The sequence below is a fragment of the Anser anser genome (assembly GCF_964211835.1).
Source record: "Anser anser genome assembly, chromosome: 16".
NCBI lineage: Eukaryota > Metazoa > Chordata > Aves > Anseriformes > Anatidae > Anser > Anser anser.
Genome location: NC_139737.1, coordinates 15,655,363 through 15,677,830, shown reverse-complemented (window position 1 = coordinate 15,677,830; position 22,468 = coordinate 15,655,363). Strand labels below are relative to the sequence as shown.

The following is a 22,468-nucleotide window of genomic DNA, read 5'->3' as shown; positions in this document are numbered from 1 at the left end:
TGAGTGGCAAGAGGCAGGTTTCCAGGTTTGCTTGGATGTGCCGTCAGAGCAGAAGGGTTAATTTTGCTGTCCTGAAACCACTGGTGTCAGGATGCTGCTCAGGGGTCACACAACCAACACAGCTGCACTCCGTGCACCTGTCTGCATTCCCCAGCCAGGAGTACCTGCGCAGCTGTGACATGCTGAAGGTTTAGCTCTGCAACACCCTGCCTGGCACAACTGGTTTAAGGAGCTCGCCACACACTGTGTAAGCAAGCTATGAACCACGATTACCAAAACATCTTTACCAAGGGTTATTTTTATGGACAACAAGGTTGATCAAAGTGTTGAACTTCCCCACATGGAACAACAGATTTGGTCTCTTCAGCTTGAGAGAACAGATAATCCATGGAAAGTGAGAAGCCCATGAACGCATATTTGTGCAAAGGCAGTAGCAGCAAGGAACTGCTTGCTCTTTCATCCATTACAAAAATTAGGATTTGCTGTCAAATCAGAAACAAATTCAAAAACTAAAGGTGGTTCTTCACCCATCGTGGAAGAAAGTCGGGGAATGTACTGCTGCAGGATCTCACTAGAGGTTTATCATTACCAAAGATCCAAATGGCAGTTGGACAGTTTCACAGAAGCATTGCTCATCTTGGACTACTGCTACCAAGCCTACTGTCCTCCCAGAATCCCCCAGGTTGGAATCACTGGGTGCAGGCTGCAAGTGTCTTGGTGTAAGATGAGGAGAACGTACCCATCCTTCTTGATCCACCGTTACATCTGATATTGATGTACTCCTCTCATCCTTCTCCCTGTTGCCAAGCTCTCCTTCTGGAGCAGGATAACCTTGGCACTAATGTTCACCTCCTTGCTGTTGCAGACAATAAGAGACAGAGGACAAACCTGGTCTCCTTGCCCTGAGCTGTGTTCCTCACCAGATACTGCTGCAGGTCAGCGGGCCCTGGTGCTAACTTCACAGCATGGCTGATCTTACAGACCAGAGGGCCCCCAGGGCACAGTTCTGCCTAAGCAGAACTTAAGTCTTAGCTCTTGACTTTCTGCCTGGCTTTCCACATCCCAACACTGCAATTCATGCTCTCTCATAGTAACTGCCACTCAAAGGCAGCCACTTGTTTTCCCCAGCACAGAAGAGGCATGGTGTTGGAGAGGTCAGGTAGCTTCTCATCCCAGCATTTTGCACAGCCCCTTCACCTGCTCAACATGGCATATCAGTGGTCAGGCTGGATGTGGCTGGGGTGGACAAAGGGTTATATTGGGTTTATGTGGCAAGGTTTTGGCAGCAGGGGTAGCCTCTGTGAGAAGAATCCAGAAGCTGCTCCATGTTAGATAAGGCTCAGTTTCAGCTGGCTCCAACGGGACTCACCGCTGCCCAGACTTGAGCCAATAAGCGATGTTGTTTGTGCCTTTGTGAGAGCAGATTTAAGAAAGGGGAAAAAAAAACCTGCTGCATAACAGCAGCTGGGAGAGTGAGGAGTGAGAAACAGCCTTGCAGGCACCAAGGTCAGTGCAGCAGGAGGGCAGGAGGTGCTCCAGGCACACAGCAGCAGTTCCCCTGCGGCCTGGGGAGAGGCCCCTGGTGGAGCAGGCTGTCCCCCTGCAGCCCGCGGGTCCCACACGGAGCAGATCTCCACGCTGCAGCCCATGGAGGAGTCCCCGGTGGAGCAGGTGGACCTGCCCTGAAGGAGGCCGTGGCCTGTGAAGAACCCCTGCCAGAGCAGACTCTGGGCCAGAGATGCAGCCTGTGGAAAGGAGCCCACGCAGGAGCAGGAGGCCTAGGGGATGCTGCTGCCTGTGGGGGACCCAGATTGGAGCAGTGTGCTCCTGATGGATGGACCCTGCGGTACAGAGCCCTCTTCTTCTTGAAGAGCTGCTGTATGTGGGAAGCCCAGGCAGGATCAGTTCAGAAGGACTGTATCCCACGGGAGGGACCCTACATAGGAGCAGGGCAAGGGAGTGACTCTGCAGGAGCAGCAGAAGCGAAGTGACTGACCCCCCATTTCCCTGTTCCCCTGTGCTGTTCAGGGTGAGGAGGTGAAAGAGGACAGACGGGGCGAAGGTGGTTTTAGTTTGTTTTCTTTGTCTCTCATTTCTCTAGCTTGTTAATAATAGGTAATAAATTTCTCTAATCTCCCTACGTTGAGTCTGTTTTGCCCATGATAATTATTGAGTGATCTCCCTGTCCTTATCTCAACCCCTGAGTCCTTTTCGTTCTATTTCCTTCCCCTTTCCTTTTGAGGAGGGGGAGTGAGAGAGTGGTTGTGGTGGAGCTTGGCTGCCCAGCTGGGTAAAACCACCACTAGGGTCATCAGCACAAGACTCTTAGCATGACACAGATTATGGCACACAGGAACATCTGCAACTGTGCCCTTGGCCTCTGTCACCTTGTCCGTGGAGCAAAAACAGAAATTCCTGAGCCTCTCTGCTGACCAGCAAAGGCTTGATGATGGAAACTCAAGAAAGTAGCTCTGGGAATCCTTGTGAGCTGTAGCTCCCAGATGGAGCAAGATCTGACAGTCCTTGGGAGCACCCTTCTGCAGGGTCTGTAGCATCCTCTGCCCTGCAGTCACCCCAGCCACAAAACCCCCAGTGCAGCAGGGTTCACGGTGTCCACTCTGGCCTCTGTTCCAAATGCTACACAAAACCAGTAGGGGGATGCCATGGCACTGAACACCAACCAGAGGAACGCTGGCATGCCTTTTGGTGAAGACCAGGAGGGGCAGACAAATCCAATACACAGCACTGGTGGGAAGATGGTGAACTACATGATAGAGAACATTGAATTTAGTAATTTCTCTAAATATTTCTTCCTCACAGCACTGACCCAGCCATTGGAGAACCAACTGCCAGCAGCCAGACTATTTTTTCAGGAAACCCTCACGAGCCTTAACTCATTTGCATCACTACATAATCACACTGGAACTTCCCCACATCTCTAAGTAGCCTGCTGCTCCTTGTATTTACCCTACGAGAACAATTCTCACAAGCTCTTGACTAAGCAACCAGAAACTTTCAGCTATAAAATAACTTGTTCACGTATTCCATTTTCTTCAGATGCATTTACAATCAGGGTTACAGTGCCTCGAACAAATTAAATCAGATCCCATCAGAGCCTTTTGAAACCTGTCTCAAGGCTAGTTTCCCACAATGAAACAAATACAGTACTCGTCTACCTGATGGAGTTAGATGTAGTATCATTCTGAACTGACCTACATCCCACTTGTAACAAGTACAACAAACCTAGGGCACAGGCATGACTGCCTGACAGCACTGCTCACAATAACCTAGATTTGGATGCATGCAGAATATCAGAAGTTGGTGCACCTCTCTCTCACCACAAACATAAAGGTAAATTAAGCTAGAAGGTTTTGCTCTCTCAGCAAGATGTGAGAGAACAGAGTTTCAGGTCTGACCTACCATCTGTGCACAAAAGCAGTACTTGAAGAATCCTCATCATGGGCAAGGACCCACTCTGCCAACAGTTCTACAAACTGGAAAAAATAGTCCTATTCTAACAGACGCTCGTGTTCTGTCACTTTAAAAATTTTTTGAGAATGCTTACCAGTTAGCTTAGTGTAGGCTTCCATGTCTTCCATTGCTGTAGAAATCCGGTACAATTTTCCTTTAGAGCCTTCTATTTCAAAAAAACGGTCTGCTTTTTGAAAGGCTTCTGTAATCCTAGTTTGAGGCAAAAGTAAGACTTCAGTATCATCTTTAAACATTTTATTGCTTAAGTGTCAAAACAAAAAAATGCTTTAGCACACTATAAATAGGAGACTAATTAAACTGCATCCCAAACATGCAGCAGAGCCTGACCACATTGCAATATGTCCTATTTCCATGCTGCCATTGCACATTTCAGCAGAGTCTTTCCATTTAGTGAAAACAGATTCAGAACAGACCTTAACTTTATTTCAAGAAATGTGAAAGTCCACTTTGTTCTGCTTCAGACTATGAGCTTGATAATGCTCAGATGGCTGCAGAACCCTGTAAGACAGTGACGGTCAGTCAGCGGCTGTGAGGCCACCTCATAGATGACCACATCCTTTTTACAGACCTATTGCTCCAGAAGTTAACAGAGTGAACACAAAGCTTCATAAAGGTAAAACCCATGTATGTGCAGTATTTTTTCAGTTGGGAAAACCTAATGCTCTGAAGGTCAAGTTTTTCTAAAGCTCTCAGTACCACTTGCTGTCGTTTCTAGGTCGTATGCTCACTTGGATAGGCTACTATAATTACGGTAAGCCAAGAACTACATTTCTTGGCTGTTCTGTTTTACTTCTTACACAAACGTCCTACCAAACCTTAGGATTTTTAGCCAGTGTAACTGAGTGCTCTAGAGAACCACTGCACAATGAGCAGCAGATTGTGAAATGAAACCATTCACAAGTAATTCTTGTATTGTATAACCCTCTACATTGCTTTTTCCAAACTCAGCAGATGCTTACTCAGCAGCCAAGACCATTATTTGGGAATACCAATATTTCTTTGCTTTTGAAGAAAAAATAAAAAGAAGAACGTTATCAGGAAACTTCTCTAGATATCAAGGGAAGTACAAATGCTGGTAGGCAACCAAATTGATCCTGAACAATTCCTGCTGTGGCATTACACGAAGACAGGTAAGCTTGCTCCTTATTTTAGTCTGCTAGTAATCTTAACATTAACCAGTCAGTTTGAGACAAGCACTCTCTTTAACATGTAGATAAAGATTCAAATTCTGCTGTCAGCAGTTACAACAGCAGAACTACAACTTGGTCCAGTGCTTCTTCAGGGCATTATTAATCTGCCTCTAGTCGAATTTCCTGTGGAAGGACAATGCTGCCTGGCCAACCCTATCTCCCATTCCTTTTGTTGTTTTTGCCTTTTTGTTGTTGTTGCTTTTTTATTATTATTATTTAATTATTTACAAACTTCTTGACACTCTAAGCACTGTATAAGTATACAGTATAAAGTCTTCTCAGAGCCTTCTCTTCTCTAGGGGCTAAATGACCCCAGCTCTCTCAGCCTGTCTTCCTAGGAGATGTGCTCCAGCCCTCTGATCATCCTTGTGCACCTCCTCTGGACCTACTCTAACAGATCCAGATTTTGGTCATACAGCCCAGTGACTTTCATTGTATGTCACAACTTATGGATTAGTTGAAGATTCCAAATGGATATACAGTTTCAAAAAAATTAAAAGATGTGCAAGAAAAAGAATGTATAATACTTGCATTATTTCAATGATGTTGCCAATCTTATGCTGGTATGCTCGTCGATGCAGGCAATTCCGTGTGTGGAACATATCATACAAATTTCCAACTTCCTGAATCAAAAAAAAAAAAAAAAAAGAAAGAATCTTTTACTTTTCACATTGTCTCAATTGCAAAACTAAAACAATTTTAGAATCAAACGAATTGATGCCTTTCCTTTGCCGCAGAGCAGGATACTTATTTTTCACAATTTATAAATGTTGAAATAGACTCAAGCTATGGAAGAGTAGAGACTTGAGAGTGACCCCAGACAACCCAGACAGAGAAGAGCACTTCTAGCTGCTTCAAAAGCCCCACATTCACATCTTGTTCAGAAGAGCAGAGCAGGACCATGCCCAATTGGCGATTATCTACTCACCCTCAGAAGGACTTGCCATGTGCCCTTCCAGAGGGTAGCCTCATCCCTCCCCTCCTGAGACCGATAAATTCTGCCAGCAGATCCCAGAGCAGCAACTACTTCATCCTCTTGGGCTGCAGAGCATCCATCTGGCAGCCCCCTTCAATGCAGCATGTGGCTACACCACCCTGCCCAAGGCTGGCTTTACCGTGCCTTAGCTGTCTGCAACCTGCTGATACACCTCGCACGTATTTTGCTACTGAGTGCTGTCTCAGCTCACACACACTACTTACCTTGTCACGGGCACAGATATGCTTCTGGTTTTCTACTTCACAGACGCGAGTGAATTTAATTAACCGCCTATAATCAAAATTATTCTGGATTCCTAGGTGATGGCAATCCCTAAAAACATTCCACAGAAAATGCTTAACAATGAGCTCATACTTGTAAATATTGCAGCATTGTTTTAGTAGGAATTTAATAAAAACAGAAACTGTAAGATTTGTACCTTGCAAAATAATCCCATTTGTCAACATCAATGCCATTTTTTTTGTTAGCTACTATCTCATACAGGAAACTCTTCTCCTTTTGTCGACCACGGTAGGGCCACTAATAACACAGGAACCAAGAAGAAAAATCAGAAATAAAAAATTAAATGGTGCGAGCAATGTCAGAATAATTTTTATAAGACTGTGCCAATACATTTTTTCTTGCCTATGGTAAACATCCAACCCCAAACTAATTAAGAACAAAGACAATAAAAGAGCTTTCAAAAGCTATGCTGGGCATTAGAAATCCAGAACAAGGGTGTAAGCAGATGATTTCCCAGAATATCCGGAAGAACAAAAGTCACGTACACTAAAAGTACTTAATTTTCCATTCTACTAAAAGGAAACTGAGCTCTGAAATGCAAAAAACAACACATAACAACAGCGGGGAAGAGGTTGGAATTACTTAACCTTCAGGGGAATTAATTAAACCCACACACATCACCGTCTTGCAGTCTTCTGCAATTTCTGCAATCAGCTATACAACTTTATAGAACATACTTTTAAAACAATTACTTAGATTTTTTAAAATATAATTGTTCAAACTGCCAGCTACTTAAACTCCTAGCCCACAAATGAGGAATGATTCAGCCATGAGGCTAATGGGAAAACAACACCAAAATAATAAAATACAAATTGCACATAAATATTTCCTTGAACATTTAATGATTCTCTAGTTAAATAAAGATTGCCATAAACTGGCCTTGAAATTTGGGAGAGGGGAAGGGAGGGGATTATCTAAGATATATATAAACAGATACACGGTTTTAATTTTAACTGTGTTGCAGATGTATTAAAATTGATGTGAATAAGAATGGAAATGTGTAAACAGTGGGAGGAGAGCACTTCAGGCATAAAAATATTCTGTACTGATCACAAAATGCTCTGTTACAGGGACAATGATCAGGAGCGCAGCTCCCAACAGTAAAATTGAGAAATACATTGCTTTTGTCAGGACCAGATGGCCTACTGCAAGGTGACATCATCACAACACAGGTACTCATCAACAGAAGAGCCTGTACTCTGCTAAGACCACGACAACCCAAATGACCTCCAGCAGAAAACTGCAACCTAACACCAGGAGGATGTCCAGGTTGGCACATAACACATTTGACATTCCTTTTCCTGTTATTCTGCTGGAAAGTAGGCATAAAGTCCAAATAAGAAAAAATAGACAATGGGCAAGAACGTGGCCCAAGATCAATGGTAGCAGCAGGCAGCAAGTTTTGTGTTCAGATGACCGCAAATGGGTAAAATCAACTTGCATGGCTGTCCGTATTGCCTTCCTGTTAGATCTCGGACTGAGTTTTTTTATGCCAAGTTCACTATGCTTTGTCATCAGAGCACTCCAGTACACATGGTAGCACTACACGCTAATACAAGAGAAAATAACGGGTAAGTGCTAACATTTATGGGTGATGCTTGGGACAATATGCAAATTTTTATTAGGACCAGATTGTCATGACAGATCTCCCACTGGTGGGCTCTTAATTATGGTAGCAACTGAATGGATAGCCTTGAAGAGATGACAAGAGCTGTAAAATGAAGAGTGATGACTTGATTCTTTTGTAGAGTTACAAAGATGATTAATGATGATCTCTTCTTCCTTGTCAAGAGGCAAGCCATTTCTTCAAGTCTTATCCCTGCCTCTGTATGTGTTACTGCAATAAATCCAAACATTTTGCTACTGTCATCAAAGATAATGAGGCTCTGGCACTCACCATATAATTGGGCTGTGCTTTGCATCACTCACTGCCTCATCTCTGCCAGTTCTCAGTTCTGTTATCCATTATTGGATTGTTAATCTGAACTGTGTTTTCTTTGTATGGCCACTTAAAAACATGACCTCATCACCAGCACCTTCAATGTATCCAGTAAATGCATTTCCTCTAATCTGAAGACTTTGAGGCAAGAACTCTACAGGAAGATGTGAGCACGGAACATAGCAAAACTACCACCTAAAGAAAAAAATAAAATAGCGCTCTTCTCTAGAATCCCTCCTGCAAGGATTCTCATAATTTACTGGGTCTTCACAAAAATATAGAAAATAAATTGTAAAAAAAGCAAAAACTACCTACTCTCTTAGTAAAATGTAAGACATTTGTTGGAATAACCACAGTAGAAATACAGTGACTCACCGATTTCTCAGAAATGTTTTCATCTATAGGCCCTCCTATTTGTTCCTTGATGAAGGTCATATCTTCTTCCAGGACAAGACCATATGACTTCATGACTTCTTCTAGTCTATTGGATGTGATTAAGTGCTCAAACATTTCAACAGAAGCAGTTTCGTGCTGTGAAAAATACCTGAATGTTACATTACAAAGTTCATGCACCTTTCCTGTGGTGACACAGCTTTCTCCTAACCCTGGAAGGGCACCTGAGCATGGGAATGTGAAAGCACAGCACTTGGGTCGTTTTCTGTTCATTTTGTATCTACACAACAGGAAAACACCCTGTCTACAGAGTCCAGAAACAAGCTCTTCCACTGAGAACACTTACTTATACATTTTTAACAAACAGCAGTGACTGTTACAATGTAAAAAAAACCAGAAACAAACAAACAAAAACACTAACCAAGTCTGCAGTGCAGTAAAATTAACAAGTTTACTCAGCTGATTTTCCTAGTATTTAATAGCTGACAAAAGCCTGAAAGGACTGTGTTACATTTTGTTAAGAGAAAACAACCCTTGTTTTCAAAGTTTCAGCTCAAAGTTTCAGAAAGATTATGTTCTAAACACTGTATAAAATATCCTGGCTTTGAACCAACATCTTAAACTGAAAAGGAACCTCCCAGTTGTTTCACATCTGTAAAATACGTGCTGGAGAAAGCTAGCACTACATGTTTTAAGGTATGACGCAGGCTTCAAATGATCAGTGAAGCACTAATGAGTTCTGCCTCTTTAGTACCTCACCACAGGAAATGACAAGACCCAGACATTTCTTTTTCCACAGTGTCACCCAGTGAGAGGTGGTGGAGGAGATGCTTGCACAAACCCATCTCAAGACATTACAGAGCAGCTCAAAAGAGCATTTTCACCTTCAGGGAGGAGATGCTGGTGACAAACGTCACCAGCCCCCGCTTACTTATCACACCTTTATTTCACTAGTAAGGCTGTATCCATTCACAGTCACACTAACAGGGCAGAAATTCCGCAAACAAACAAAGGAACAAGAAGATCATTACAAGACCATGAAACAATTTTCTATTTTTCAGTTATACCATGAAAACGATGCAGTAAGATGATGGTCACTGTATGCTCACAAACATTGGCAATCTTTAAAGATGAATTATCTTCCCTTTAAGAATGTGAGTTTTCTCTTTTTACTTTAGTATTGAAATGCCTACCTTCCACTTCAAACCTTCACGAGCAAGTGGAATAAATCTTCCATCAAACATGTGTGAAAACGGTCCGTGACCTTAGATATAAAGATTACACAGGTTTAATCTGAGACATGGTTGTCAATAAAAGTATCTTGAGCAAGCTGAGGATCTGCATTCTCTTGTATTTGATTTGATCTTGACATCATCTATGAAGAAAATTCAACTACAGCAAGTACACCTCACTAACACATCACCTTAAGTACTACTGCACTTAACATAGATGGTTCCATTACTGAGACCACAGGAAAGTATTGCAGTAACACTGAGTACGTTAATTGCTCTGTACCAGCTCTGAAGAAAATAAACAGCGTTATAAATGAATAACAAATTTTGAAAGGGCCACTAATTTTCTCTCCGAGATGTTACTGGAGGTTTTGAGAGACTTGAGGACATCATGGAAGGAAGCACTTGACCACTGAGGAAGAACTGTAAAACACTGTATGAAAACAACACAAAAAACTGGCTAAGAGTGGCTACATATTCACCAAGTGGATTTGCCTCTACAGAGGTACTCTGAACCAAACAGGAACAGATTAATCCTGTCTTGGAAGATGGTCATGAACTGAGGAGCCTGAAACAGCTCTCATGTTCGGTCCTCACAGCCAACTCTTCCTTCAGGTTAGCTTTCAAAGAGAAACAAGCCAGCTCAACTGTTGCTCGCTCACCCAAATCATGACAAAGACCCGCAATTTCTACACAGAGGATGTCTCGTTGGGTTATATCCAGTTCTGGTTGTCTCTCCTTCAGTGCACGAACCAGGCATCCTGCTAGGTACCCCACCCTGTCGCAGGACAAAAATAAATATATAAATAAAAGGAAGTGAATATAATAGCATTTTAGCTTGAACAGGAAAAGAGCAGTTAACCTATTCTATTTCGCTACTTTAAGACACAGACTTGCCTGAAACATAGCACACAACACGTAATGAAAACCTGACCTGGAAGATGATCAGAGAAACATTTTTTTTCCTGTAGTAGAGCTTTAGCCATCAGTAACGCATCTGAATGCAAAAAAAGCAAGAGATAACATGCCCAAAACATGGAAGGAACAGTATCTTAACATGGTACTCTGACAGGTCTAAGCAGATCCTGCATCTTCTTTCCCATAAACGCATGAGTTAAAATCAGCCTTCTGTTTCGCTTCCAGTTTAAACTTCCTCAGCATTCTCCCCTTAATTAAAGCAAAGCTTCAGGTATTTCCAACCTTGCAGACATTTGCTTTGTTATAGTCATTATGGCCTCAAAACCCACAGGAAAACACACTCCCCTAGCAGATTGAGCTAGTCTACACAGAATCACAGCATTGTAGGGGCTGGAAGGGACCTAGGGAGATCATCAACTCCAACCCCACCCTGCCAAAGCAGGTTCCCTAGAGCAGGCTGCCCAGGTAGGCATCCAGACGGGCCTTGAATATCTCCAGAGAAGGAGACCCCACAACCTCCCTGGGCAGCCTGTCCCAGTGCTCTGTCACCCTCACTGTGAAGTTTTTTCGCATGTTGTTGTGGAACTTCCTGTGATCCATTTTATGGCCATTGCCACTTGTCCTGTCCCCACAAACCACTGAAAAGAGGTTGGCCAAATCCCTCTGTCTCCCACACCTCAGGTATTTATAAACATCGATAAGATCCCCCCTCAGTCTTCTCCAGCCTAAACAGACCCAGGTCTCTCAGCCTTTCCTCATAGGGAAGATGCTCCAGGCCCCGTATCATCTTTGTGGCCCTCCGCTGGACTCTTTCCAGGAGATCCCTGTCTTTTTTGTAGCGGGGAGCCCAGAACTGGACACAGTACTCCAGGTGAGGCCTGACCAGGGCAGAGTAGAGGGGGAGGATCACCTCCCTTGACCTGCTGGCCACGCTCCTTTTAATGCACGCCAGGATCCCATTGGCCTTCTTGGCCACCAGGGCACACTGCTGGCTCACGGCCAACCTGTCGCCCACCAGGACCCCCAGGTCCTTCTCCGCAGAGCTCCTCTCCAGCAGGTCATCCCTCAGCCTGTACTGATATACACAGTTGTTCCTTCCCAGGTGCAGGACTCTACCCGTGCTCTTTTAAACCTCATTTGGTTTCTTCCTGCCCAGCTCTCCAGCCTGTCCAGGTCTCGCTGAACGGCAGCACAGCCTTCTGGTGTATCGGCCACTCCTCCCAGCTTTGTGTCATCGGCATACTTGCTGAGGGCAGACACTATTCCCTCATCAAGGTTGTCGATGAAGATGTTGAACAAGACCGGACCCAGCACCGACCCCTGGGGAACACCGCTAGTCACAGGTCTCCAGCCGGACTCTGTGCCGCCGATCACCACCCTCTGAGCTCGGCCAGTCAGCCGGTTCTCAACCCACTCCTTACTGTCCACTCCTCTATCCCACACTTTCTCAGCTTTGCTAGCAGGATGTCATGGGAGACAGTATCAAAAGCCTTGCTGAAGTCAAGGTAGATGACATCCACTGCTCTCCCCCCATCTACCCAGCTGGTGATGCCGTCATAGAAGGCAATGAGGTTCGTCGAGCATGACTTCCCCTTGGTGAATCCATGCTGACTACTCCTCATAACCTTCTTCTCCTCCAATTGCTTGAAGATGGCCTCCAGAACAAGCTGTTCCCTTTCCAGGGACAGAGGTGAGACTGACTGGCCTGTAGTTTCCCGGATCCTCCTTCTTGCCCTTTTTGGAGACCGGAGCGACATTGGCTATCCTCCAGTCTTCAGGCACCTCTCCTGTTCTCCAAGACCTTTTAAAGATGATAGAGAGCAGTTCGGCAATCACCTCTGACAGCTTCCTCAGCACACAAGTAAGTAGTCTTACTCCTTTATTTGACAGGAGGCTACATCAGATGCCTCAGTAGGTGCAGTAGTAGTATTTCATAATGTATGTATATATATATATAGTATGGTAATATTTCATAACTGACAGCCATGGAATAACTTCACTGTGTGAGCTCATTACATTATTGCCAGTGTGTTTCCTGAAGCACCTCAGCTTACGCCTCATCCTTTTACTTTATGTCAGTGCAAAAGCAAAGGTCCATAACAGTCACAAAGGCATTTTGTTCTTTTTTTTTTTTCCTATTTTAACAATAGTTTATGACAATTATTTCACTCCCTTTTATTCATTTAATTTCAGTGAATAGGCCCTCTGTTCTCACAATATGAAAACAGCAGGAATGAATGTAAGACAAGCAGTCCTGTAAAGTGTCCATGAGCTCTATCCCAGCTTCCTTTTCTACTCGCCTCAACAGTTCCAAGAGTTCCACTTGCTGAACATCTTAAAGCAAGAAAAAGTTTTATGACAGAAGGTAATATCTGAGCTGTATTAGCTCAATGTCTGTAAGTCCATGGGGCCTCAGAGATTCACTCTAGAGTACTGAGGGAGTTATTAGATATATGAGGATATTAGAGTTGGACCCCTCTCAGCAATTTACCAAAGGTCATGGGAGTCTGGGGGCGTCCCTGCTGACTGGAAGCTGGCTGACATTATACCCAACGACAAGAAGGGCAGGAGGGAAGACCCAGAAAGCAACAGATCTGTCAGTCTAACCTCAGTCCCTAGGAAAGTTGTGGAGAAGATTGTCCTGGGGGATACTGAAAAGCACTTAGAGAACAAAGCTGTTCTTTAAACAATAGCTGTGACAAATGGTTTTACACTATGCTGGGTGATGAACTGTCTCGATGGTAGAGCTCACAGGGCCCTAGTGAACGGGGCTGCATCTGGCTGGGGGCCGATCACCAGCGGCGTTCCCCAGGGCTCATTTCTAGGGCCAGGCCTGTTCAACATCTTTATCAGCGATCTGCCGGCAGGAGTGGGACGATCCTCAGCGAGTCTGCTGATGGCACTGAACTGGGAGGTGCTGCTGACTCCCTGCAGAGGGATCTGGAGAGATGGGAGCATGGGGCAGTCAACAAAGGGAAAGGCCGGGTGCTGCCCCTGGGACAGAGCAGTGCCGGACACGGGCACAGCCTGGGAGACGCGTGGCTGGAGAGCAGCTCAGCTGGATGGGGCCTGGGGGTGCTGGGGACAGCAGCTCAGCATGAGCCAGCAGCGAGCCCTTGCAGCCAAGGGGGGAAAAAAAATATGCATTTTGGGGTGCATTAAACACAGCCCAGCCAGCCGGTCAAATGAGGCGATTGTCCCTCTGTTTTCTGTTGGTGGGGCCTCGCCTGGAATACTGTGTGCAGCTCTGGGCCCCACAGTACGAAAAAGATGTTAAGGTCCTTGAGAGAGGAGGGCAACAAAGCTGGAAAAGGGGCTGGAAGGCCTGTCCTGTGAGGAGAGGCTGAGGGCACCTGGGTGGTCCAGTCTGGAGGAAAGGAGGCCAAGAGGCGACCTCGCTGCTCTCTGCGGCTTCCCGAGGAGGTGCCGGTCTCTGCGCCCTGGGACCGATGGCAGGATGTGCGGGAAGGGCACAAAGCTGTGCCAGGGGAGGGTCAGACCGGGCATCGGGAAAATATTCTGGACTGTGAGGGTGGCCGAAGGTTGGAAGAGGCTTTCTAGCAAGGTGGTTGATGCCCCACGCCTGTCAGTGTTAAAGAGGCATTTGGGCGATGCAGTTGTTACTGTGCTTTAGCTTTTGGGTAGCCCTGAAGAGGTCGGAGAGTTGGACTAGATGATCTTTGAAGGTCCCTTCCAACCGAGCTGTTGTATTCTATCTTTTATTAGACAAAATTTTGCTGTTTTTTTATTTTTGTTCTTACTGTGCCAGTAAGTACACAAAGCCCCCTCTCTTCTATTTTAACCCTATAGAAGTCTTCAAAACCATATACAAGTTGAGAATAACTGTCCTAAGTTTATCTGTATGGATTAATTGAACTGTTTGAAAGAAAAGGTTGTTGCTACATCTGGAGTTTTCAGGTTTCTGGTTTGTATGCTTTGTTAATATTCCTTGTGTTTTTTCTCTTCAGACACATCAGATACAGTCAATTCAATTCCGCCTTACTGATGTGATCCTTTTGCAATAGTCATTTACATCTTGTTAGCATCATGGGGGGCAGTGGCCAGACTTCAGTACTACAAATGCAAGTTTAGGCTGGCCAGATCACCTGAATAAAAACATTGATTAAGTTTAATTTCTTTGCGCCTTGGGATATACCTTCAAAACAAGCTTAAACTTTTCATTAATTGGCATTCTTGTGGAGCGCGAATGATTTAGCAACACCCTGGAAATCCTCACGTCCATGACCTGTTTCTCTTTAACTTATATTACTGCTAACAGCCTGACAATTTGGCATCGATTGCATGAAGCACACTTAACTACAAATGCAAACGTTACAACTAAAGCCCATTTTATCTGTTCTGGGAAATCTAAGAGGATTGCATCTGTCTGACAGGTCATTTATAGCAGCCTCAGTACTCTTCCCAGGCTTATGCTTTTAAACTCAATTTTCAGCTGGGGAGAACATACAGCACTCACAGTCTCTAATTAGCATTACCAGAAGGAAAAGAAAGGCAGAAAGCATTGATCCATATTGGGAATTTCTTTACCACTCTTTAGTAAATGAAGTCCAAGAGAACAGCCTATAATCACGAAGGATAAACAGACAGATTCATGTGACAGAAAATGCCACCACAACAGTCTTCATAAACCCTCAAAGGTAAATAATGTACCTTGGCTGGCACTCCACACCAGTGGAACCAATCTCAGGGAAATACAAGAGAGATGCATACAAGACTATGTTACCTTACCCTAAAGAGTGTTCAAAGCGGTTGTGAGAGGCTCCTGGAAAAACAAAGTAAGTGCCACCCAGCTGCTTAATGTATCGCAGGCGCTGAAACTGAGGTGTGTCAATGATGCGAACAAGAAGAGGGTGCATTTCAATATGCCCGTGAACTGGATCGTTAAAAACCTACAAAAGCCAAACAACAATGCAATCAACATTTAAAATATGACTGTGAAAACAAACAGGCACAAAGGTAAAGGGTATCTAGTAGGGTCAGGTATTTGGTGGGAGAGGTGGTATTGGTGATTACTTGATTTCACCTTTAAAAGGGGCATATCCTGTCTATCCTATATAAAGATTTATCCTGGAGAGCTACTTAGGCATGACATCAGAAAAGACAAAGCTGTGCATTTCAGGTGGCGAGGGAATTCCAGACAAAAATCTCTAAAAGTGTTACTTGCATTTGTTTAATTTCAATATTTAACACTTGAGAAAACCACTGTCTAGCTACATCTGCTATTCCACTTAAAGGAAGGTACTGCAATACGTGTCTGGGATCATAGAATGGTTTGGGTTGGAAGGGACCTTAAAGATCACCCAGTTCTAAGCCCCTGCCATGGGCAGGGACACCTCCCACCAGACCAGGCTACCCAAAGCCCCATCCAGCATAGCCTTGAACACGACCAGGGATAGGGCATCCACAGCTTCTCTGGGCAACCTGTGCCAGTGCCTCACCACCTTCTGAGTGAAGAATTTCTTCCTTACATCTATTCTAAACCTGCACACTTTTAGTTTAAAGCCATTACCCCTGGTCCTACCACTACATTCCCTGACAAAGAGTCCCTCACCAGCTTTCCTGTAGCCCCTTTAGGTACCGTAGGGCTGCTATAAGGTCTCCCTGGACCTTTCTCTACTCCAGGCAGAACAGCCCCAGCTCTCTCAGCCTTCATAGAAGAGGTGCTCCAACCCTCTGATCATTCTCACGGCCCTCCGCTGGATTCACTTCAACAGGTCCATGTCCTTCTTGTGCTGGGGACCCCAGAGCTGAACACAGGGCTCCAGGTGGGGTCTCAAGAGAGCAGAGCAGAGGGGGAGAATCCCCTCCCTACACCCTGCTGGCCACACTGCTTTTGATGCAGCCCAGGATACAGATGGCTTTCTGGGCTGCAAACTCACATTTGCCGGCTCGTGTTGAGCTTCTCATCAACCAACACCCTCAAGTCCTTCTCCTCAGGGCTGCTCTCAATACCCAATAAGAAGTGTCTGGCTTGACAATGCTTGTTTTTTGTTTTTTTTTTTTGGGTTTTTTTTTTTTGTTTTTTTGGTTTTTTTTAAACAAGTGAGATTTTGCAGGGTGGAAATTATGATTCTAGTCTTTCTCATAAAAGAAAACACAAAACCCAAGACAAAATCTGAAGTACTCCCTGATTACCTCTAGGTTTGCATTATCTGAACAATGACTCAATGACTTCTACAATAACAAACACATAGAATTAATCCTTGCATCAGAAGAGAACATAAAGCCATTTCATGATACACTTATCTCAGTAAAATACTGAGGCAAATAAGTTTTTTTCTGTGTTCTCTCTACTCCTGTTGCCAAACTGGCAGTGCTGCAGTCAGATGCACAGACAACAGAGGGATGCGTGCTCATGGGCTGCCCTGGCCTGGGTTAAACTAACACACCACTGTGAGAAACTGTCGGACACCACAAGCAGTGGAAGTAAACAGAAGTCTGTTAACACAGACCTGAGGCTAAACTAACAAAAACCGAGAAGGGGACACTCCACAAGACAGAAGACGTGAAAGGAGAGCTTCTCACATTTCAAACAGCAGCTCATTTGCTCATCCAATCTCCCACAACCACCAGGTGCCCACATCAAGCTCTTAGCTGCTGATTATAACAATTTTTCTGGTTAACATGGTTTTTGAAAGAACATTGACTATCGAGAAGAAGGGCTTGGAGCATGCTGCTCTGCAAAGGAAAAGCACCACTGCAGTGCTGGCTGGCAGGACAGAACCAACAGGAGGGGAAGTGGAAAGACACAGTTCGCTGCTAGTGCCAGCAAGGCGCTGGAAGCAGAGTCCCCCAGGCAGCACCACTGTTACCTTCATTACGTCCACTGTCTGTCTCAGTTTGTTCAGGCAGGCAAGCACCTTCAATCTCTCAGCTGGGAGGCTAGAAATAAAAGAATAACAGATTATTTGAGAGCAAAGTTTGCTAGGTATTTTCCTTGACAGTATATATGGAATTACTTGTGTGAGTTCATATTACTCTGATGTACATTAACTCTTTTATGGAAATACATATTTTTGTGGCTTTTTCAGAAAAATACTGAAAGCATTTATCCTTCTAAAGTCAAAGAGACAAGGAAGAGAATAAATACCACAGAAGTTGTCTGTAAAGCAGTATAAGTGTACTGAACCACTGAAGCATAGAAGATGCAATTTTGCTAAGAACCACTTCTTATAGTTCATAAAGATATTTTGCTGTTATTTTTAATAAACCATTAAAGGTCTCCTTCAAGATATATGCATAAACCTTCAATAGAGCACTCTGCTGAAGTCACAGAAGACTTAGAACACAGGCAAGACAAGTCCTGAGGAAGAGATAATGCACTTCATTACACCCGCTTCTGTTAACTCTGTCTGCAAGTTAAGTCCTTGAGCAAACTGGTTTCAGCCTCAGTACAAGAGCAAACACTTTACCACTATAAAACACAGTTTGTTACCTTTTGCACTCTTCAGCAATTAACCATTCTGAGTCCAGCTTTACATCAGTCTTTGAATTTAAAGTTTAACAGAAATTAATACCATAAAATGCCAACTATTAACAAAAACAAATACAGCCAGATTTACTGAATATTTTCATCTCAATCATTTAATAATTCACAGTCCATAAAAATATTAAATGCATATGATGCCTGAGCTCCTGGTGAGTTTTTTTGTTTGTTTTAACCTGTTTATATCCCTGTCCCCAGCAGAGGAGTTCTTGGCTGCAGCCTGTGCTGCTGTCACTTGCAAGCCTTCAGCTGCTTCTGCTCGCGAGCAAGATAGAAAGCACTGGCAGTGACGCTCAGACCAGCATGTTACTTCACACCTCGAGCAGCTCAACCTGTAGGAATGGTCACAAACTCTCAGATAATTACAGGGGAGTTCCTGAACGAGGCCACTATTTACAGGGCAAAAGAAAACAGCTAAAACTGAAGACAAGAGGAGGACCACCTGCACATGCCTGTCCTTCTCTGCTATGATAAGATGAAGAACTTGGGCATGGTGGAAGAGCAGAGGAACTCTTCTGCAGCCACCAAAACTGAAGCTTGCACATATCTATCTTCATGCTCCCAGGAAACGCAATTGCAACAGCTCTTTGAGGTCTGTCCAGAAAACGGGACCAAGGACATTCAACTGCTGTCTGTAAGAAACACATAACCTTTGCAACTACGCGTCTGGCTAACTTGGACAGGATGAACGCTTGGGGTGATAACCAAGCACCACCCTCAAAAACAGTTCAGGACGGTTCAGATTTTAAACACCAAACCTGATGTAAAAAGATGACCCCCCACTTTACTAAATACAGCTGAGGGGTCTTTGGGGGATATCACTTAAAAGCATGCTAGTAACGCTGATCAAATGTCACAATCATGTTTTTGAAAGAGCCATAATGCAGCAGGAGGTACACTGACACCATCATACAGCCATGCCATCAGATAACAACTGCTCAACAGGACATTTTGGGTCACACAAAGTACATGAACATAGTCACATTTACGGGAAGGTGAGGCAATACAAAGCAGTATTGAGCATTAAGCAAGGGACAGACAGCACGTCTCCTCCCAGTGCTGAGTACGTGGCACAGCCTGTTGGTTGGAAGCACCTGACTGTTCTTTTAAATGCCACAGAAATTCAGAAGCAAGGAGAATATTCACTGGAAAATTATCAGGTACGTACGGGGGATGGCACATGGGCATTTACCCACTACTACTTGAGAAGTGACTGCAGCTACAGAAGGAGCAAAGGACACATCCATGCTATTTACACTGTAGTTTGTTATACAACTACCTGTGCAAATGTTGTCCACAAAGAGCATAGCCAGATGTGCTTTTTTTTTTTTTCCCCTCCAGAAACTCACCTCTAGCAGGGCTGTATTACACATTGCTAACACAGCTCTCTACACTGCAGGACACATTTGAAGGAGGTGCCCCCCGCCAGACTGGTGCTGCAGATGGATGCTACAGAGGCAGGAAAGTCCATGCCTGACCTACCTACCAGTCGCTGGCTCCTGCCTCCAGGAATGCTGACCCCACTTTGGGGCTTGGTCTCGCGAAGACAAAGCATATTGCCAGTATGGTCACGGTGAGCATAAAATCACAAAGAGCTCTTTAGTGATCTTCAGAGAAAGAACAACAGCAAGGAGTTGTTTACATTGTGCCTACACGATAGGACTGTCTCAACCAGAAGATTACAAACAAATCATATTTTAATACAGTTTTCTCAGGGTGTGGCTGATGTAATTCTTCAAACTGCCCTTAAAGCAGCTGTCTTTGAAAGGGTGAAGACTGCCATTTCCTCATTCATTCCCCTCTACCCTTTCCTGCTTCACCCATGCCCTCCCTTGCACCACAGACAAGGAAGAAAAAACCCATAGCCCCTCTACTGCACCCATTAGGAACTGAACTACTCCAGAGATGTCAACCAGACAGCCTCACTCACCACCTATGTTTAACATGCACCACACCTCATTCTGCACGGAACATCCACTTCTAGGAGCAGGAGAATGCGTAGACAACCCCTAGCTCAGCCTCCAGGCCCCTGCTGTCCCAACTTCTCCTCTCTGTATGTCTGAGAATGACAGGGAACTATACTATAAGTGTGCAGTCATTACTGGTCTGACACAGAGAAATTATTAAAGTTATCGGAGGACATGGCATGCAATGGAAAAAAGCACAGGAAAGATCACTCTTCATTGCAAAGCCAAGCAGAAGTTATATAAAAAAAAAAAAGCAAACAGCTCTAGCAATTTCTCATCCAACTGGCAATATTTTCAGCTCAACAGAATCAAGATGTCAGGCTGCACGGAAGTAAACACCTTACAGTACAAAACTTGCCAACACATCATTCCATACACGCCATCCAGTTTCTGCACCGACTGGGAGCTATTCATGAACGTTTGGCTCCACACCGTTACGCTGGGTACACACTGCACCAACAGGACTCGACCTACACGCTTCCGAGAAGCCTTGGAGCAGCCTCTGTCTGTCCTGTACGTACAGGCACCCAGTATGGGCACTTGATGCTCAAACAGGCACCGAGGTACTAAAAGCAGCCAGCCTCCCAGTGGTATATAAACAGAAACCACTCTCTGCTTGTTCTTTCCGCTACACAAATGTCTTTGGCAACAGAAACTAAGAAAGCCTCTAGCCACCTTCCTTGTGATTCCACACCATTCCTACCCGCACGCTTAAAGTTAAAACCGTTCTCACAAAACCCAAAACCATCTTAATATTGACTCCTGCCAACATCTTACCTCCTCCAAAGCACGACCCTTCTGCCTTGTCACCTTGAGCCACACGGGCTCTCCTTTCCCCGCCAGCGGACACACCCAGACACTCCCTCTCCGAGCGCACCCTTCTCAAGCTGACAGTGCTCTTCTCCAGCCAAATCTCCAGACATCGTAGAGATGGGGCCCTTCATCCCCAGCACACTGTTAGCTCTGGCAACCTTACCTCCAAGCAACCAACCCACACGCCAACACGCTCAAAGTCCTCCACACGCAAGCACAGCCCTGCACTTGTGCACACCTGCCAAATAACCACACAGGGAACTGCCTTGGTACCGCTAACCACAACAATAGAAAATAACGTGAGAGGAGCAGAGGATTCGGAGATACGTGGAGGAGGAAGACCCCAGGGCGCAGCTAGACCCCTCAGACACGTCGGACCTTTATTTTCCCTTCTGTTTCCGGAGAGCAAGAAAGCACATTTACCACCTGACCGAGGACCAGGGTCGCAGGAGCTGCCGCTCCCCTCGCTGCTGAGGGCAGTGCCGGCGGTGCTGAAGCCGGCGCCCCGCTGCCCCGGGCTCCCCGCCGGAGGCAAGGCTCCCCCTCAGGCCCCTGCCCCGCGGGGGCACGCCGCTGCCTCCTTCTTCTTAACAGCCCAGCCTAGGGTAGCGAGCGCAGCAAAGATTACAGCCCGAGCAACCGCCGCGGGGTCAGAATGTGAGCGCCCAGGCTCTGCCCGCGGGGACGGGGGGCGCCCCGGCAGCCGGGTGCCCCCTCGGAGCCCTGCGCCAGCGCCGCTCCCGGGCTCGGCGCGGCGATCGCTCGCTGCCGAGGGGAAAACCCTCAGGAAAAGCCGGGCGCTCGCGGCGCGCGTCCCGCTCAGGCTTCAAGGGCCGCTTCGGGAACCCCCACGGAGCTTCGCCGGGGGCGTCGGGCTTCCCGCGGCCACGGCCCCCCCCGCCCGCCCCGCGCCCCTCTCACCAGACGCGCGTGACCTCCAGGGCGCAGGCGGGCAGGTCCAGCAGCATGGCCCCGGTGACGCCGCTCTCTGCGGGGACAAGCACGCGGTGAGCGCTGCGGGGAGCGCTGCGGGGAGCGCTGCGGGGAGCGCCGCCGCCGCCCCCTTCCTTCCTTCCCCCCCCCGCCCCGTCCCGGCCCGGCCGCCGTTACCTCGGAAGCGGCGCAGCAGGCTGGGCTCGCCCACGCCGCTGCGCGAGAGGTGCTGGCAGAGCCGCTCCGTGTCCCACAGCCGCGGGTCGCCGTCGGCGGCGGCGCCGCCGCCGGGCCCCTCGGCCGAGCCCTGGAGCCGCGCGCGCTTGGCGGGGGCCTCGGCCCAGCCCGCCGCCGGGCTGCCCATCGCGCCGCCGCCGCCGCCACGCAGGCGCAGCGCCCGCTCCGCTCCGCGCCCGCCGCCCCGCGCTCCGCGGGGGCACGGACGCCGCCGTGACGTCAGCGCGGCGCGGCCCCCGGCCATGCGGCCCCCCCCCAACCCGCCGCCGGCCGCCTCCACGCGCGCGAGCGGGAAGCGCTGCGTGGCGCCCGCCGCTGCCCCCGCCCCGCCCCGCCCCGCCCAGAGGGGCCCCCCCGCAGGGAGCCCCCCCCCGCATCCCGCACCCAGCCGGGGCCGGGCCCGGGGGCCTCGGGAGGCCGCGGCGCCAGCGCAGAGCGCCCCTGCCGCCCCCTCCGCTGAAGCTGCCTGTCAGCGCGGGCACCGGTGCGCTGCTCCGGCCCGGTCCCGGCACCCTGGGGTGCTGCTGAGGTGTGCGGCAGCCTCTGCCCCGGTGCCGGGCTGGATCGG

The 22,468-nt window shown here is 46.8% G+C and overlaps 1 protein-coding gene across 2 annotated transcripts in view; it reads right to left on the bottom strand.

Moving 5' to 3' along the window:
- SAMHD1 (SAM and HD domain containing deoxynucleoside triphosphate triphosphohydrolase 1) overlaps window positions 1–22,179 on the bottom strand; it is a 30,275-nt gene extending 8,096 nt beyond the window's left edge. For both annotated transcript variants that reach the window (XM_083801310.1, XM_083801311.1), the window contains exons 1-11: window positions 21,841–22,179; window positions 21,652–21,718; window positions 17,277–17,346; window positions 15,193–15,353; window positions 10,188–10,303; window positions 9,487–9,557; window positions 8,276–8,431; window positions 6,098–6,198; window positions 5,883–5,991; window positions 5,214–5,305; window positions 3,566–3,681 (exon numbers count right to left, since the gene is read on the bottom strand). In XM_083801310.1, coding sequence (XP_083657436.1) covers window positions 3,566–3,681; window positions 5,214–5,305; window positions 5,883–5,991; window positions 6,098–6,198; window positions 8,276–8,431; window positions 9,487–9,557; window positions 10,188–10,303; window positions 15,193–15,353; window positions 17,277–17,346; window positions 21,652–21,718; window positions 21,841–22,144 — 1,363 coding nt within the window. In that variant the 5' untranslated portion in view covers window positions 22,145–22,179. The remainder of the gene's footprint in view (window positions 1–3,565; window positions 3,682–5,213; window positions 5,306–5,882; window positions 5,992–6,097; window positions 6,199–8,275; window positions 8,432–9,486; window positions 9,558–10,187; window positions 10,304–15,192; window positions 15,354–17,276; window positions 17,347–21,651; window positions 21,719–21,840) is intronic.
- Between the last annotated feature and the right edge of the window lie 289 nt (window positions 22,180–22,468).